Source organism: Phyllobates terribilis, unplaced genomic scaffold, assembly GCF_046119375.1.
Source record: "Phyllobates terribilis strain yellow unplaced genomic scaffold, ASM4611937v1 Scaffold_4__5_contigs__length_816908805, whole genome shotgun sequence".
NCBI lineage: Eukaryota > Metazoa > Chordata > Amphibia > Anura > Dendrobatidae > Phyllobates > Phyllobates terribilis.
In genome coordinates, this window is record NW_027362764.1 from 32664108 (window position 1) to 32681772 (window position 17665).

Below are 17665 nucleotides of genomic sequence, written 5' to 3' on the forward strand. Positions count from 1 at the left end.
CTTGTGGGGTGTTCTCGGTATACTGTGGGTATTGTGGGGTGTTCTCGGTATACGGCGGGTATTGTGGGGTGTTCTCGGTATACGGCAGGTCTTGTGGGGTGTTCTCGGTATACGGCGGGTCTTGTGGGGTGTTCTCGGTATACGGCGGGTCTTGTGGGGTGTTCTCAGAATACGGCAGGTCTTGTGGGGAGTTTCCTACAGAGCATCACAGTCATGAAAATGGGACTTATCCTTGGCAGAGTCTGAAGGAAGGCAATTTATCAATTTTTACGGCTTCATACATATTTGTGACAAGAATTTTGGGTAAAAAAGTGCAAAGCTGTCAAAATGTAGCCAGATTGTACCTGTGACATCAATGGCAGGAAATGGTTAAAAAGTGCGCCCGGTGTATCCAGTCTACACCAGTGAAGTGTTTATTTCCTGCATGCAAACCACAATGTATCCAGTGCGAGGATGAGACACAGAGTATCACCGTGGGAAATCCCAGCGTGGCATCGTGCAGCCCCTTACAATAACACTGAGAATCTCTTCCGTTCTCTTTATCTCCAGCGATTCATCAGATTAGGAGAAACTAAACATCAGAAATAAAACATCTCGGCGTCCAGGATTTCTCTCTAATATTTTCTGTCTATGAATTAACTGACTTTTCCAGGATTAGAGTAAAAGGGTCTGCTTTTACTCCACAAATAGCACCACCCTTGTCTGTAGGTCATGTGTGGTATTGCACCTCATCACATAAATGGAGCTGCAGTACCAGACATGGCCAAGGGTGGCGCTGGTTTTTGATCAAAAATAGATCTCTTTTTTTTTTTTTTAAATCAGCCTTTTCAATAAGATCTAAAATAAAAAAAAAAGAAGAGGAAGCTGGGATATTAGATTCTGTTTGGAGCGTTGTTTGCTCTTTTCTGTTTCCTCTCTGTCACGATCTATTTCAGGCTGAAAACCCAAATCTACAGTCTACAACTAACCTCCATATCCCATTCCAACATGCCTTAACTTACAGGCACCCTGGAAGCTGAGATATTGGGTGTTGTTGGCTTTTATTGGTCTCTGTGGAGTGTTAGTCATCTTTTCTTCTTTTTAAAAGTCTAAGTATAACCAGCAAGGAAACTTGTGATTGTGACTTGCAGGAATGAGGGTTATTATTGGTGTCCAAGAAGCTGATATATAGGGTGAAACGGCCTAGCATCCTGTTCTTTCACTAGATTTGCTCACTAGAGTCCAGGAAGCTGAGATATAGTTGCTGTTTACAGGGTTTTTGCAATGCAGACCTGTAAAAATGTGGTCACTAGTCATTTATTTTCAATGCTTTTAAAAAGTCAATTTGTATGCTGTGCCGAGGAATTGAGCCTTAGGGCAAAATTATCCCACCTAATTTATTTCATTCTTCCACTGTTATCACAACCAAAGCGGATTGGCATGAAAAGAAATGCAAATATGTGGTTACTAAGTATCAGAAAAACTGCTGCCTGCCCTTTAAGGTGTGTGACATTTACCTATCAGTGACAATGTGACGCTCGCTCGTGATGGCTCCTGACTGCAGTTCTCGTATTATAACTGCATCAGAGCATATAAAAAAGTGGTCACAACCGAAGCACAAAAGTGGTAACAATTCAGGACCCCCAACGAGCAGAGAGCATCTCAGCCCATAGAGTGTAATGCTTCATTTAGCCACTGGTGGCGCTGCAGCGGAACAGAGCACTTACTGCTGGTGATCGCAGGAGATCATGGAGGTCTCTGTCCTCAGCTTATAGCTGGAGAAGAAGGAATTATTCAAATTGGAAAAAAAACAGCCCAATTTATACAACTGTGACCTAAAGGCAGATCTTATGCGATGGGCTTTTCTTGGAGGTATTGTGGGCTGCAGGACTTAAAATGTCCCATAAATAAGGATTCAAATGTTGGAAAGTCTGCGCAAAATCCCTTTTAAATGGCTTTTCTACAATTAGAAAAATATGGCTGCTTTCTGCCAAAAACAGCACCACATCTGTCCACAGGTTGTGTGTGGTATTGCGGTTCAGTCCTGTTTGATTCAATGCCAGACACAACCTGTGGACAGGAGGGGCGCTACCTCTAGAAGACACATGACAAACTCTGGCCCATGGCCTAAGGGTGATTTTATTTGTCCCGCAATGCCATATGGAGGACTATATGGAACCCATTCTACTGTATGGAGCACTATGTGAGGCCATTATACTGTATGGAGGACTATGTGGGGTCCATTATTCTGTATGGAGGACTATGTGAGGCCATTATACTGTATGGAGGACTATGTGGGGTCCATTATTCTGTATGGAGGACTATGTGGGGCCCATTATACTGTATGGAGGACTATGTGGGGCCCATTATACTGTATGGAGGACTATGTGGGGCCATTATTCTGTATGGAGGACTATGTGGGGTCCATTATTCTGTATGGAGGACTATGTGGGGCCCATTATACTGTATGGAGCACTATGTGGGGCCCATTATTCTGTATGGAGGACTATGTGGGGCCATTATACTGTATGGAGGACTATGTGGGGTCCATTATACTGTATGGAGGACTATGTGGGGTCCATTATACTGTATGGAGGACTATGTGGGACCCATTCTACTTTATATGGTTTGCAATGTCCGACTACGCCACCCGTGGATTGCGGTCAGAGTGAACTGCCGCTGCAGGGCAGACCGCTGAGGCTGGTGTTGTGGGTGCAGCAGGGAATAGTATAACTCCCCACGGGAGGAGTGTAGCCTCAGGGTAGTGAGCGTAGATGGTGGGGGTTGTGGTGCAGGGCGTCCCAGTACCGTTAGTGCTGGCGCGGTAAGAAACACAACGACAACGTGTTGCAGTCCAGGGTCTTTTACTCACAGTTCGTATACTCCAAGCCACTTCTGTACAGGTAGTGACTGCCCGAGCTGTGCTGCGTCCACCAGGCAGGGGGCTCGGTCAACCCTCAGGCAATTCAGGAGTATGGCACAGGACTCCCTTCTGTCCTCTCTCTGGCTCATGCCCCACCAGTGACCAAACTTCTGTCCAGCTGCCGCGTATCTATGCGGGCAAACGTGGGCCCCGTTTCCCGCTATCCTATATGATGCCTTCCTAGCAGGTTTGACGGGGGGTCACACCAATAAATGATCACGACCTCCGGTTCTTGGCTGAGGGATGATTTACCTCCACCAATTTGGGATCCAGTACCCTTATTCTGCCTGACCCTTCACCCGATATCTTGTGGGTTCTTAGGGTCCCTTCTGCCTTCTTGTTTCTGAGCCCTTCTGCTTCTCTGTCTCTTCTCCTTCATTCCTGTTCCTTCTTCTCCCCCTTCCCTCGGCCTCTTCTGTAGGCCTACTTCTCCTTCCTTCTTCCTCTCTGGCCCTGGCCTTTTCTCTAGGCCTGCCTCTGAGCAGAGCTCCTACAGAGCCTCTGCTCCCTGTCACTTCTCCACTGAACTTCTCTCTTTCTTCTCCCAGAACTAAGATGGTGCCCACCTTTTATACCTCCTTCTCTGCTGTGTGAGCTCAGGTGACCAGCACCCAATGAGCTCCTACCTATGCTCAGAACCCAACCCCTATCTGCCCCTACAGCACTGGGTGTTCCACCCCCCTCCCCACTCCAGCCAGGGACATAGATGTGCCTGCATTTATATATATATAAATGGGAGCACCGTTGAGCTGTCCCCCGGAAATGGGGTGTGTGTGGTGTATGCCGCTAACTGAGCCCTGGTCCACACTCCATCCTTACCCGGGAGTGGAATATCACACCTCTGGACTGAGGTGCAATACCCCTGTAGCGGCCGAACCCTCGGGGCGCTACAATTATACAGTATGGAGGACTATGTGGGGCCATTATACTGTATGGAGGACTATGTGGGGCCATTATACTGTATGGAGGACTATGTGGGGCCATTATACTGTATGGACGACTATGTGGGGCCCATTATACTGTATGGAGGACTATGTGGGGTCCATTATACTGTATGGAGGACTATGTGGGGTCCATTATACTGTGTGGAGGGCTGTATGAGGATCACAGTTGGGAGATCATACTGTGTTTGGGTCACCATACTTTGCCAGGGGCATTGAGGGGGGAGGGGGGGTACAGTAGGGTCATCATACCATACGTGTGGATGGTACTTTGGAGGAATTCAATGTGGAGGTATCTTAATGTGTTTGGGGGACACTTTTGTTGGCATCATACTTTATGGGGGCGCAATGAAAGCAATTTACTTGCTACAATAGGTGGAAAATTACTCTGTAAGGGCTGCCAAGTTGTGATATCTGCTCCTCTGTGACCCCGCCTAATATTACGTTTTTTTTTTAAGAATAAATATCAAGGTTGGCCCGTGACTTTGTCCAAGTTTTTAATTTTGTCCCTCTGTGTATTTCAGTTTGATATCCCAGCTCTAGAGGAAAGCAGAGATCTTTTTCTAATTTTAGAGGGAAATTTAGCTTTATACAACATTTGCAAAAGTTATAAGAGAAAGAAGTCTCAACTACTCATTGGTGTAAGTGTAAGGGGCTCATGCATTCATGGGTGTAAGTGTAAGGGGCTCGTGTAGTCATGGGTGTAAGTGTAAGGGGCTCATGTAGTCATGGGTGTAAGTGTAAGTGGCTCGTGTAGTCATGGGTGTAAGTGTAAGGGGCTCATGTAGTCATGGGTGTAAGTGTAAGTGGCTCGTGTAGTCATGTGTGTAAGTGTAAGGGGCTCATGCAGTCATGGGTGTAAGTGTAAGGGGCTCGTGTAGTCATGGGTGTAAGTGTAAGGGGCTCATGTAGTCATGGGTGTAAGTGTAAGTGGCTCGTGTAGTCATGGGTGTAAGTGTAAGGGGCTCATCCAGTCATGGGTGTAAGTGTAAGGGGCTCATGTAGTCATGGGTTTAAGTGTAAGGGGCTCATGTAGTCATGGGTGTAAGTGTAAGGGGCTCGTGTAGTCATGGGTGTAAGTGTAAGGAGCTCATGTAGTCATGGGTTTAAATGTAAGGGGCTCATGTAGTCATGGGTTTAAGTGTAAGGGGCTCATGTAGTCATGGGTGTAAGTGTAAGGGGCTCGTGTAGTCATGGGTGTAAGTGTATGGGGCTTATGTAGTCATGAGTGTAAGTGTAAGGGGCTCGTGTAGTCATGGGTGTAAGTGTAAGGGGCTCATCCAGTCATGGGTGTAAGTGTAAGGGGCTCATGTAGTCATGGGTTTAAGTGTAAGGGGCTCATGTAGTCATGGGTGTAAGTGTAAGGGGCTCGTGTAGTCATGGGTGTAAGTGTAAGGAGCTCATGTAGTCATGGGTTTAAATGTAAGGGGCTCATGTAGTCATGGGTTTAAGTGTAAGGGGCTCATGTAGTCATGGGTGTAAGTGTAAGGGGCTCGTGTAGTCATGGGTGTAAGTGTAAGGGGCTCATGTAGTCATGGGTTTAAATGTAAGGGGCTCATGTAGTCATGGGTTTAAGTGTAAGGGGCTCGTGTAGTCATGGGTGTAAGTGTAAGGGGCTCGTGTAGTCATGGGTGTAAGTGTAAGGGGCTCATCCAGTCATGGGTGTAAGTGTAAGGGGCTCATGTAGTCATGGGTTTAAATGTAAGGGGCTCATGTAGTCATGGGTGTAAGTGTAAGGGGCTCGTGTAGTCATGGGTGTAAGTGTAAACGGCTCATGTAGTCATGGGTGTAAGTGTAAGGGGCTCGAGTAGTCATGGGTGTAAGTGTAAGGGGCTCATGTAGTCATGGGTGTAAGTGTAAGGGGCTCGTGTAGTCATGTGTGTATGGGGCTCATGTAGCCATGTGTGTAAGGGTCTCATGTAGCCATGTGTGTAAGGGGCTCGTGTAGTCATGGGTGTAAGTGTAAGGGGCTCGTGTAGTCATGGGTGTAAGTGTAAGGGGCTCATATAGTCATGGGTGTAAGTGTAAGGGGCTCGTGTAGCCATGGGTGTAAGTGTAAGGGGCTCATCCAGTCATGGGTGTAAGTGTAAGGGGCTCATGTAGTCATGGGTTTAAGTGTAAGGGGCTCATGTAGTCATGGGTGTAAGTGTAAGGGGCTCGTGTAGTCATGGGTGTAAGTGTAAGGGGCTCATGTAGTCATGGGTTTAAATGTAAGGGGCTCATGTAGTCATGGGTGTAAGTGTAAGGGGCTCATGTAGTCATGGGTTTAAGTGTAAGGGGCTCGTGTAGTCATGGGTGTAAGTGTAAGGGGCTCGTGTAGTCATGGGTGTAAGTGTAAGGGGCTCATCCAGTCATGGGTGTAAGTGTAAGGGGCTCATGTAGTCATGGGTTTAAATGTAAGGGGCTCATGTAGTCATGGGTGTAAGTGTAAGGGGCTCGTGTAGTCATGGGTGTAAGTGTAAACGGCTCATGTAGTCATGGGTGTAAGTGTAAGGGGCTCGAGTAGTCATGGGTGTAAGTGTAAGGGGCTCATGTAGTCATGGGTGTAAGTGTAAGGGGCTCGTGTAGTCATGTGTGTATGGGGCTCATGTAGCCATGTGTGTAAGGGTCTCATGTAGCCATGTGTGTAAGGGGCTCGTGTAGTCATGGGTGTAAGTGTAAGGGGCTCGTGTAGTCATGGGTGTAAGTGTAAGGGGCTCATATAGTCATGGGTGTAAGTGTAAGGGGCTCGTGTAGCCATGGGTGTAAGTGTAAGGGGCTCTTGTAGTCATGGGTGTAAGTGTAAGGGGCTCATATAGTCATGTGTGTAAGTGTAAGGGGCTCATGCAGTCATGGGTGTAAGTGTAAGGGGCTCATATAGTCATGGTGTAAGTGTAAGGGGCTCGTGTAGTCATGGGTGTAAGTGTAAGGGGCTCATGCAGTCATGGGTGTAAGTGTAAGGGGCTCGTGTAGCCATGGGTGTAAGTGTAAGGGGCTCATGCAGTCATGGGTGTAAGTGTAAGGGGCTCATGCAGTCATGGGTGTAAGTGTAAGGGGCTCATATAGTCATGGGTGTAAGTGTAAGGGGCTCGTGTAGCCATGGGTGTAAGTGTAAGGGGCTCGTGTAGTCATGGGTGTAAGTGTAAGGGGCTCATGCAGTCATGGGTGTAAGTGTAAGGGGCTCATGCAGTCATGGGTGTAAGTGTAAGGGGCTCATGCAGTCATGGGTGTAAGTGTAAGGGGCTCGTGTAGTCATGGGTGTAAGTGTAAGGGGCTCGTGTAGCCATGGGTGTAAGTGTAAGGGGCTCATGCAGTCATGGGTGTAAGTGTAAGGGGCTCGTGTAGTCATGGGTGTAAGTGTAAGGGGCTCTTGTAGTCATGGGTGTAAGTGTAAGGGGCTCTTGTAGTCATGGGTGTAAGTGTAAGGGGCTCTTGTAGTCATGGGTGTAAGTGTAAGGGGCTCGTGTAGTCATGGGTGTAAGTGTAAGGGGCTCTTGTAGTCATGGGTGTAAGTGTAAGGGGCTCTTGTAGTCATGGGTGTAAGTGTAAGGGGCTCATGTAATCATGGGTGTAAGTGTAAGGGGCTCGTGTAGTCATGGGTGTAAGTGTAAACGGCTCATGTAGTCATGGGTGTAAGTGTAAGGGGCTCGAGTAGTCATGGGTGTAAGTGTAAGGGGCTCATGTAGTCATGGGTGTAAGTGTAAGGGGCTCGTGTAGTCATGTGTGTATGGGGCTCATGTAGCCATGTGTGTATGGGGCTCATGTAGCCATGTGTGTAAGGGTCTCATGTAGCCATGTGTGTAAGGGGCTCATGTAGCCATGGGTGTAAGTGTAAGGGGCTCGTGTAGCCATGGGTGTAAGTGTAAGGGGCTCGTGTAGTCATGGGTGTAAGTGTAAGGGGCTCGTGTAGTCATGGGTGTAAGTGTAAGGGGCTCGTGTAGTCATGGGTGTAAGTGTAAGGGGCTCGTGTAGTCATGGGTGTAAGTGTAAGGGGCTCGTGCAGTCATTGGTCTAAGTGTAAGGGGCTCGTGTAGTCATGTGTGTAAGTGTAAGGGGCTCGTGCAGTCATGGTGTAAGTGTAAGGGGCTCGTGTAGTCATGGGTGTAAGTGTAAGGGGCTCGTGCAGTCATTGGTCTAAGTGTAAGGGGCTCGTGTAGTCATGGTGTAAGTGTAAGGGGCTCGTGTAGTCATTGGTCTAAGTGTAAGGGGCTCGTGTAGTCATTGGTCTAAGTGTAAGGGGCTCGTGTAGTCATGGTGTAAGTGTAAGGGGCTCGTGTAGTCATTGGTCTAAGTGTAAGGGGCTCGTGTAGTCATGGTGTAAGTGTAAGGGGCTCGTGTAGTCATTGGTCTAAGTGTAAGGGGCTCGTGTAGTCATGGTGTAAGTGTAAGGGGCTCGTGTAGTCATTGGTCTAAGTGTAAGGGGCTCGTGTAGTCATGGTGTAAGTGTAAGGGGCTCGTGTAGTCATTGGTCTAAGTGTAAGGGGCTCGTGTAGTCATGGTGTAAGTGTAAGGGGCTCGTGTAGTCATGGGTGTAAGTGTAAGGGGCTCGTGTAGTCATGGGTGTAAGTGTAAGTGGCTCGTGTAGTCATGGTGTAAGTGTAAGGGGCTCGTGCAGTCATGGTGTAAGTGTAAGGGGCTCGTGTAGTCATGTGTGTAAGTGTAAGGGGCTCGTGTAGTCATGTGTGTAAGTGTAAGGGGCTCGTGTAGTCATGGGTGTAAGTGTAAGGGGCTCGTGTAGCCATGGGTGTAAGTGTAAGGGGCTCGTGCAGTCATGGTGTAAGTGTAAGGGGCTCGTGTAGTCATGGTGTAAGTGTAAGGGGCTCGTGTAGTCATGGGTGTAAGTGTAAGGGGCTCGTGTAGTCATGGGTGTAAGTGTAAGGGGCTCGTGTAGTCATGGGTGTAGGGGGCTCGTGCATTCATGGGTGTAGGGGGCTCGTGCAGTCATGGATGTAATCTTTGGACGTGTCCGTACACAGCATCAGGCGCCATTTCTTCTTTTTACCAGTTGGACGGTTTTCATTAGGTAAAGTGAAGTCCTTTCGCTCGGAGCATAAAACCAATTGAAGTGCAAAGGGAGGAAGTAAATCAATTTACATTTCCCATTTAATATCTGCCGAGGACATTAACAACCTGAGTGCGGTGACGACAGCTGCAGCGTCAGCCAGAATCAGCGTCCAGAAATCAAATGTCTGAGATCGCCGAGCATAAATTACTGTAAGGGTCATTCGTCCGGGAAATCGTCTTCCCTTAAAAGCCTCTCCCCGCACTGCAGCTCCTTCTCCGCAGTCCGTGTACAGCAGGTACCATCATGTCATCGCTGTAATAATAATCTGAGCATGCTGTGCTGCAGTGTAAAGCATGGGGAACAGCTGAATAGACATCTGAGCCTAGAAGAGGATTTCAAGTACCTTAGACTCCAGTTATATCATATCTTATACCTCTGTCTCATCCAGAGCTGCAGCCATGTTTCTAATATATTATCATGACACACACATCCAGAGCTGTATTCACAATTCTGCTGTTATGTCATGACTTATACTCAAATCTTATCCAGAGCTGCAGCCACATTGTGTTGGTATCCTGTGCCCTACACTGGGTTTACTTCCACAGCTGCACTCACAATTCTGCGGTTACTTCATATCTTATACCCTAATCACATACAGAGCTGCGGCAATGTTTCTAATTTTATAACGTGTTCTCTACTCCAGTTACATCCAGAGCTAAATTCACAATTCTACTGTTCCCTCATGTCTTATTCAAAAGTCACTTCCACAGTTGAAGTAGTATTTTTTACTGTTATACAATTTTTTTTACTCTAGTTATGCCGGGAGCTGCATTCACAATTCTGCCATTACATCATGTCTTCTACTTTAATCACATCCAGAGCTGCATTCATATTTAAACTGTTATCTTTCCCTGTGCTGTAGGTAATTCCAGAGCTGCATTCACAATTCTGCTGTTACATGTCTTCTACTCTAGGCTCATCCAGAGCTGCATTTACAATTCTGCTGTTACATGTCTTCTACTCTAAGCACATCCAGAGCTGCATTCAAAATTCTGCTGTTACATGTCTTCTACTCTAAGCACATCCAGAGCTGCATTTACAATTCTGCTATTACATGCCTTCTACTCTAAGGACATCCAAAGCTGCATTTACAATTCTGCTGTTACATGCCTTCTACTCTAAGCATATCCAGAGCTGCATTTACAATTCTGCTGTTACATGTCTTCTACTCTAAGCACATCCAGAGCTGCATTCAAAATTCTGCTGTTACATGTCTTCTACTCTAAGCGCATCCAGAGCTGCATTTACAATTCTGCTATTACATGCCTTCTACTCTAAGGACATCCAAAGCTGCATTTACAATTCTGCTGTTACATGTCTTATACTCTAAGCACATCCAGAGCTGCATTCAAAATTCTGCTGTTACATGTTTTCTACTCTAATCACATCCAGAGCTGCATTTAGAATTCTGCTGTTACATGTCATCTACTCTAAGCACATCCAGAGCTACATTTACAATTCTGCTGTTACATGCCTTCTACTCTAAGCACATCCAAAGCTGCATTTACAATTCTGCTGTTACATGTCTTCTACTCTAAGCACATCCAGAGCTGCATTCAAAATTCTGCTGTTACATGTCTTCTACTCTAAGCACCTCCAGAGCTGCATTTACAATTCTATTACATGCCTTCTACTCTAAGCACATCCAAAGCTGCATTTACAATTCTGCTGTTACATGTCTTCTACTCTAAGCATATCCAGAGCTGCATTCAAAATTCTGCTGTTACATGTCTTCTACGCTAATCACATCCAGAGCTGCATTTAGAATTCTGCTGTTACATGCCATCTACTCTAAGCACATCCAGAGCTGCATTTACAATTCTGCTGTTACATGCCTTCTACTCTAAGCACATCCAGAGCTGCATTCACTCTTCTCCTATTATATCATGCCTTGTACGCCATCTGTTGAGCTGTGTATCTAAGCTTCGCGTGTGTGATACGTCCTATATTCATGTCCACCATCACTCCCTTTAGAGACCATGCCTTTGGTGTTTTCTACTTTTGCTCGGATTATTCCTTTATTATATTTCTTTTCTTCGAGGACACAGTGAGAGAACGGCGCAGCCGAGATCTGCCGTCGCTCACGGGAGCGCAGCTCCTGAGGGTCTGGAAATAACTAGAAGACCTCTGCTCCTGAGTGGAAGGGCAGTAATGACTAATTAATACCCGTGTGTCTTCCAGGAGACTGGCGAAGTCGACTCTTCTCCTAATCCCTCTGTTTGGAATCCACTACATCGTGTTCGCCTTCTTCCCGGACAACTACAAGGTGGAGGTGAAGATGGTCTTCGAGCTCATCCTCGGCTCCTTCCAGGTAAGAAATGAAGTCGTGTTCACATTGTACTCGGGGGCGAAATCAGCAAATTAACATTCAGCAAGTTTGGAAATTCTTCTCTATCTATGAGATAGGGGACAACTTCCCAATCGCTGGGGGTCCAACCGATCCTGAGAATCCGGTGGTCGATCGTGCACACATTGGATCCATTCACTCCTATGGGAGTGCAGAAGACCAGCTGAACAGCGCCCTCGGCAATATATGGCGGTCCCATTAAGAATAATCGACCACTGCTCCACTCACACCGGGGTCTTCAGATCCCCAGTTCTCGTAATTGTCGGACGACCAATCGGTCGATCCACGAGCCATCGTGAAGTTATCTCCTATACCAAGGATAGGGGGTAACTTCCAACCTTGAGAATATCCCTTTAAGAGCTAAACCCCATTAATTCATAGTCCTGACAATTCTATCAGCCAGAAGAGAGGAAACGTTCTCATTTGTGATGTCGATACATTTTATCCTTTTATCAACTTTTCATTGCATTTGTATGTATATATGTAGCGTTTTATGTTTCTTGTTTTCTCTATAGGGTTTTGTGGTGGCGATTCTATATTGTTTCCTAAATGGAGAGGTAAGAAGAAAAGGTTTCTTAGTTAAACAAATTCAAATATTATTATATTTTTTAAATAATTATTTCACCTTGAACACAATTTTTTTTTTTCAAATCCAGGTCAAAAATTCTCTTTTGAGTCATCTTTTAATGTATTCCTGTAGTGGTCGGAGCTTCCTTTACTTAATACACAACCTGCATAGACGTACAGTTGAAACCAGAAGTTTCCATCCACTTTATAAAAAAACACATCAACCACACAACATGATGCTGCCACCCCTGTGTTTCACAGTTGGGATGGTGTTTTTAGGCTTCCAAGCTTCTCCCTTTTTCCTCCAAATGCATTGATGGTCATTATGCCCAAAAATTTCAATTCTAGTTTCATCAGACCACAAGACATGTCTCCAAAAATTAAGGTCTTTGTTCCTGTGTGCATTTGCAAACATTAATCTGGCTTTTTTAGGTTTCTTTTGGAGTAATGGCTTCTTCCTGGCAGAGTGGCCTTTCAGCCCATGTTGATACAGTACTCGTTTCACTGTGGATATTGACACAATCTTACCAGCGTCCGCCATCATCTTCACAAGGTCTTTTGCTTTTGTCCTTGGGTTGATATGCACATGTCAGACCAAAACACGTTCATCTCTGGGACACAGAGCCCGTCTCCTTCCTGAGTGGTATGATGGCTGGACATTCCCATCTTGTTTGTGCTTGTGTATAATTGTTTTTACAGATGAACGAGGCACCTTGAAATTGTACCCAAGGATGAGACAGACTTTTGCAAGTCCACAATTCTCTTTCTGATATCTTGGCTGATTTTTTTTAGTCTTTCCCATGATGCTACACAAAGAAGCAGTGTGTTTCAGGTGTTCATTAAAATACATCCACAGGTTTGTCTCTAATTAACTCAGATGTTGCCAAAAAAAAGAAGCTTCCAAACACATGACATCATCATATGGGCCGTCCAGAATTGTTTAAAGGCAAAGTAATCTTAGTGTATGTAAACTTTTGACTTTGCAGAAAGTAATAAAAATGCCATAAAACATTCTCTCTCTCTCTCTCATTATTCTGCCATTTGGCAAATATTAAACATTATGGTAATCCTAATTGACCTAAAACAGGAAAGGTTAATTCTGATTTCATGTCAGATATTGAGAAAAACCTGCAGATGTGTCTTTTTATGTAGTGTATGGAAACTTCTGGTTTCAACTGTATATGTGAATGATAAAATTGTGACTACTTGCAGCCTCCACTAAAGGGAGCTCAGTAGCTTACTGCATACAGGGTTATTATTGAGTTCAATGTACAAACTGTATACCGTAAGCTCCCGAGCTCCCCCTGGTGGTGGCTGCAGGTAATCACAATTTTATCTTATAACTTGTGTAAATATTTAAAAAAACAATTATCATTAATTATTGCATAAAAGTGCAGATTTATTTTCATGAGTCATCATAGCTGGCACCTGAGTGGCTTGTTAGGTGTCCTAAACCCTCTTCTGGCGCCCTGATTTCCCCTTCACAGTAACATTGTACACGTTCTTTCACCAGGGACATCATTGGTTAGTGCTATTTTCTTGCCCCAATTGGGTTCTGGGTTCAAATGTGAACAGTGGTAACATCTGCACGGAGTTTGTATGTTCCTGTGGGATTCCTGTACCATCCCAAAAACACACTGATAATATGGAGATTAAATTGTGTTATTGAAGTGACATTATCTGTACTGTTCTATGGAATATGTTAGCGCTATTTAATCAGTATAAGACCAGGCCATTTACCCCGGGGTTTTTCGTACAAGCGGTTAAAAAAAAAAGCAGTAAAATTCTTCTCGTTTCGTTGTTAAAATAATTTTTACATCTTTTTTTGTGATATGATAGGTTTCATTTTTATATTATTGTCTTTTTTTATGATTTTTATTTTAAATTTGTTCCCCTTTCATTTTTTACATATTGGACATGATTTCTTTTTTATCCCATTAGTTTGGATTGGTAGTGATTTTTAATGTATTTTGCCTACTTTTTATTTATTTTTCATTTATTTTATACCTTATGACCCTCCATAATGTCATAAAACACCATTGAGGGATAGGTCAACAAATACTTCTTTTTTTTTTCAAATCTGATTTACCCTGTAACTGGGGCAGGTATGTTAGCCCCAGTTACAGTGGAAATTCAGCATTCTGGCTGCATAGCAGAGCTGACTGGGTCTTCTAGGACTCTGCAGGTCCTGCTCCCTCCCTAAACCCAGTAATCACTTGGTGAGGAGGAGGAAGCACCATTATTACTTGTTCTGCGACCGAGAAGGCAGAGACGGTAATAAACCACCCCTGCCTTTCCTATGAGGAGCACGGTTGTGCTTGACAGCCGGCTCCCTGCTCTCACAGCTTTATGATTGTACGCTGTGCCATTTTAGAACATCAATGCAGAGTAGAACGCGGAACGTTTAAAGTTTATGGAAGTGGATAAATGAGAAATTAATCTGTAAAATTAAATATATATATTTTTTATACATATTAATTGAATTTTAGATATTGTACACATTTTTTTTTTTATTATTTTTTTTTTAATATTCTAGGTTCAAGCAGAGTTAAAACGTAAATGGCGAAGATGGCACCTTGAGAGGTGTCCTGGAAAGGACATGAAATATCACCACCCTTCACTGGGCAGCAATGGGACCAACTTCAGCACCCAGATTTCCATGTTGACCAAATGCAGCCCGAAGACCCGGAGAAGTTCCGGATTCCAGGCAGAATTTTCTTTAGTCTGATGTAGGAAGGATCAATTTTACAAGTTTGGTGCAAGACTTTTTGCCAAATGGTGACGTCACCGCCTTGAAGTGGATTCAGCAGGAAGCCTGAACACACTTTTTTATTTTTTTGGGGAAATTGCACTTTAGAGGGTTTGCGTAACCCCCCATCCTCCATACACTCTTCTCGACCAAGCGGACCATTGCAAACTTTACAGACAAAAAAAAAAGACTTGGAGTTTTTGTGGCTTCGTACTGGAATGTCTTACAACACAAAAAAAAAAGGAGAATCTTAAGAAAAACAAAATTTTGGAATTTTCAAAAAAAAAAAAAAAGTTTTAAATCTATTTATTTAATCTTTGAGTACGAATTAAAGCATCAAGAAAAGATGTAAATGGACAGAAGGAGCAAACATCTGATAAGCTAAGAAATGATCCGTCCGGGTTTCCCGACCCGTTTTATATTTAACGTTAAAAAAAAAAAAAACAGAAAAGTACAAAAAAATTTTTTTATAGCGTTTAAGTAAAAATCAAATCATCTAGACATAAATTTCAGAAAATGCACAAGACATTCTACAAAGGATCTCTATTTTTTTTTTTTTCTTTTTTTGTAATTCTATTTTTCGGAGTATAGTTTTCAGCCTCACAATCTGATTGGATTATATCCGTGGCTCCGCCGTGTCCTCAGTCCGGAGCTTAATTAATTATTTTATTTTTTTTTGCTATTTTTTAACTTTTGGAGCTACTTTTGTGTAAAACTTATTTCTAGATAGATTTTTTTTTTTGGGGGGTGGGGGGGAGGGGGATTTGTGTGTGAAGAAAAATATATAAGACATTACTGGTAATAAATTTGTGCCTGGGCTAAAACAATCCTTACGGGAAACCTGGAGAGAAAGCAAATAGAAATGTTTCACCCTGTCCTAATGCCAAACTAAACATTCAAAAACAGAAGAGAAAAAAAAAAAACTTTATTACAGTTTTGAAAAATGATCTAATAAGATAAATATGTGTAACTTCACAATTTATCTCCAGGATGTTCCATATATTACCAGTTAATCCAGATTTATGCAGTACCACTTAGAGTGTATTTTTTTTTGTAGATCTGGTCCTGATTTCAATAAGCATTGCTCTGTGCCATTCCCTTTAAAAGTTATTTAAAATTATAATTTTTTTTTACTTTGCAGTACCACCTTTCACCACCGCTGTTGTAAATTTCTCATAGACTCCAATAGAACAGCGCCCCCCCCCCCCCCCAACTTTTTATCTTGTACTTGGCCAAGGTTACTTTGCAGTACCACCTTTCACCACCGCTGTTGTAAATTTCTCATAGACTCCAATAGAACAGCGCCCCCCCCCCAACTTTTTATCTTGTACTTGGCCAAGGTTATTCTATCAGAAATGCTGGAATCCTTATGTTAGTCACCAAGAAGGGATCTTCAAAATCTCTGAAAGTCTTAAAAAATATGGGAAACGTCCCTTTTTAAAGTGTTTTATACATTCAAGAAGTGAAATTTACAATATTTTGGTATTTTCTTGCTGCCTAATGAGAATACTCCTCCTGCAACTACTAAAGGTTTATAATGCGGAAGCCTTCACTAAACATTAAAGGGGTGTGTGTACATTTTAATTGAAAATTACAAAAATGAAACAACTTTACAGAAAGTCAACTGCATAAAGGAAATAAAAGACACAGAGATAAGTTGCAGTCACCGGTCAATAAAATGATAATCCTTTATTCCAGCATGGATCACAACATGGAGTACAGGTATCTGTGTACTCCCATGAGCTTCCCCGTTGCTTTTAAACAATATGGAATAAAGGGTTAAGAATATATTGGTCGGTGAAGTGGCAACAGATCTCTTGACTTTGAAAAGTATCAATTTGTCTCCACGGTTACAGACTACAAACGAATCCTGCTTGTAGTCAGATCCTGCAGTCTTTGTTACTTTTCAGTCTCAGACAGTAGAAGAGGGGCAGATGTAAGGTCAGACTACATAGGTTTTTTTTTTTTTTTTAGTCTGTAGCCATGGTGATAAATCAGAAGTGGAGCTGTATACCCAAAACGGTAGGAGATTTTTAATCGATATCTATCGACGAGGTGACTTCATTTTTAATTTTGACATGTATCGGCGCAATAAAAAAATAATGGTTGCAAAAGTATTCAACCCCTTCCAAGCAGGTGGATCTCTTCTGTAAGAAATACCTGAGTCCCTGAGGTCACGGCCGTGAGATATTTCCAATGCTCGGGATTAGCGAAGCTTTACATTTCGGTATCGTCACCTCTAAATGAGTTTACACGGATCAGCGGCTTCTATTTGCCTCTCTGAGATTAGACTTGTCTATTTGCAGGTTATTATGGAAGTTTATGAGATCCATAAAACGAGATATCCGCCCTCCCCCCACCCTCTGTCACATACAGCGCTACCATATACGTATACAGGTGGCCAATATATATCAGGCATCTGATGTATGGCTTAAAGGGGAACTCCAGTCAAAGAGTTGAAAACTGGCCTCAAGTTGTCCCGAACCTGCTCTTTGTGTTACACTTGGATACATTGTATCGACTCATTTCTGTCTTCTACGTGACACATCATTTACAAATGTTTTAAGACTCCTCCTCCTTTCTTAAGGGGGCGTTGTCACTTTAAATATTTTTCCCAATAAAATGTCATTACAACGTTATTAACCTCTTTCACGCATTTAAAGGGAAAGTCCTGTGTAAACTTTCTTAAAGGCATAGTTTAAAAAAACGAAACTATAATTTGATACATGCAATATTTTAAATTATTAGTCATCTGGGCGGGGCATTCCTGTGAATAGTCACACAGTGCATGCTATGGACATACCCCTTGTGGTTATTTTGCTCCGTTTCGTTCCACTTGCCGGGCATGTGCAGTGATGGGCAAGGAACCTTCTTTAGTGTTCCAGCATCTGGCGCGTGAGCTGCCAAAGTAAGTGCACCCGCAAATGTCCAACAGCCAAAACTCAACACGGCATGAAAGAGACAAAGCTGTTCTGATTCAAGCCCGTGACTATTTACAGGAGTGGCCCCGCCCAGATGACTACTTGTGAGTAAAAAGCCTATTGCACAGGTCAGGTGATAACTTTTAGTGTGGGAAATCTAAGCGATGGTCCTTTTTAAGGCTTTCCTCCCAACT

The 17665-nt window shown here is 43.6% G+C and overlaps 1 protein-coding gene across 4 annotated transcripts in view; it reads left to right on the forward strand.

Moving 5' to 3' along the window:
- The window catches only part of LOC141264849 (vasoactive intestinal polypeptide receptor-like), a 273152-nt gene extending 257860 nt beyond the window's left edge, over positions 1 to 15292 (forward strand). For 3 of the 4 annotated variants that reach the window (XM_073677218.1, XM_073677217.1, XM_073677219.1), the window contains exons 11-13: positions 11069 to 11198; positions 11750 to 11791; positions 14338 to 15292. In XM_073677218.1, the coding sequence (XP_073533319.1) occupies positions 11069 to 11198; positions 11750 to 11791; positions 14338 to 14529 (364 nt within the window). In that variant the 3' untranslated portion in view covers positions 14530 to 15292. Of the gene's footprint in view, positions 1 to 11068; positions 11199 to 11749; positions 11792 to 12233; positions 12755 to 14337 lie in introns of those variants that run through there. The other variant, XM_073677220.1, reaches the window with a different exon arrangement.
- The last annotated feature ends 2373 nt before the right edge of the window (positions 15293 to 17665 follow it).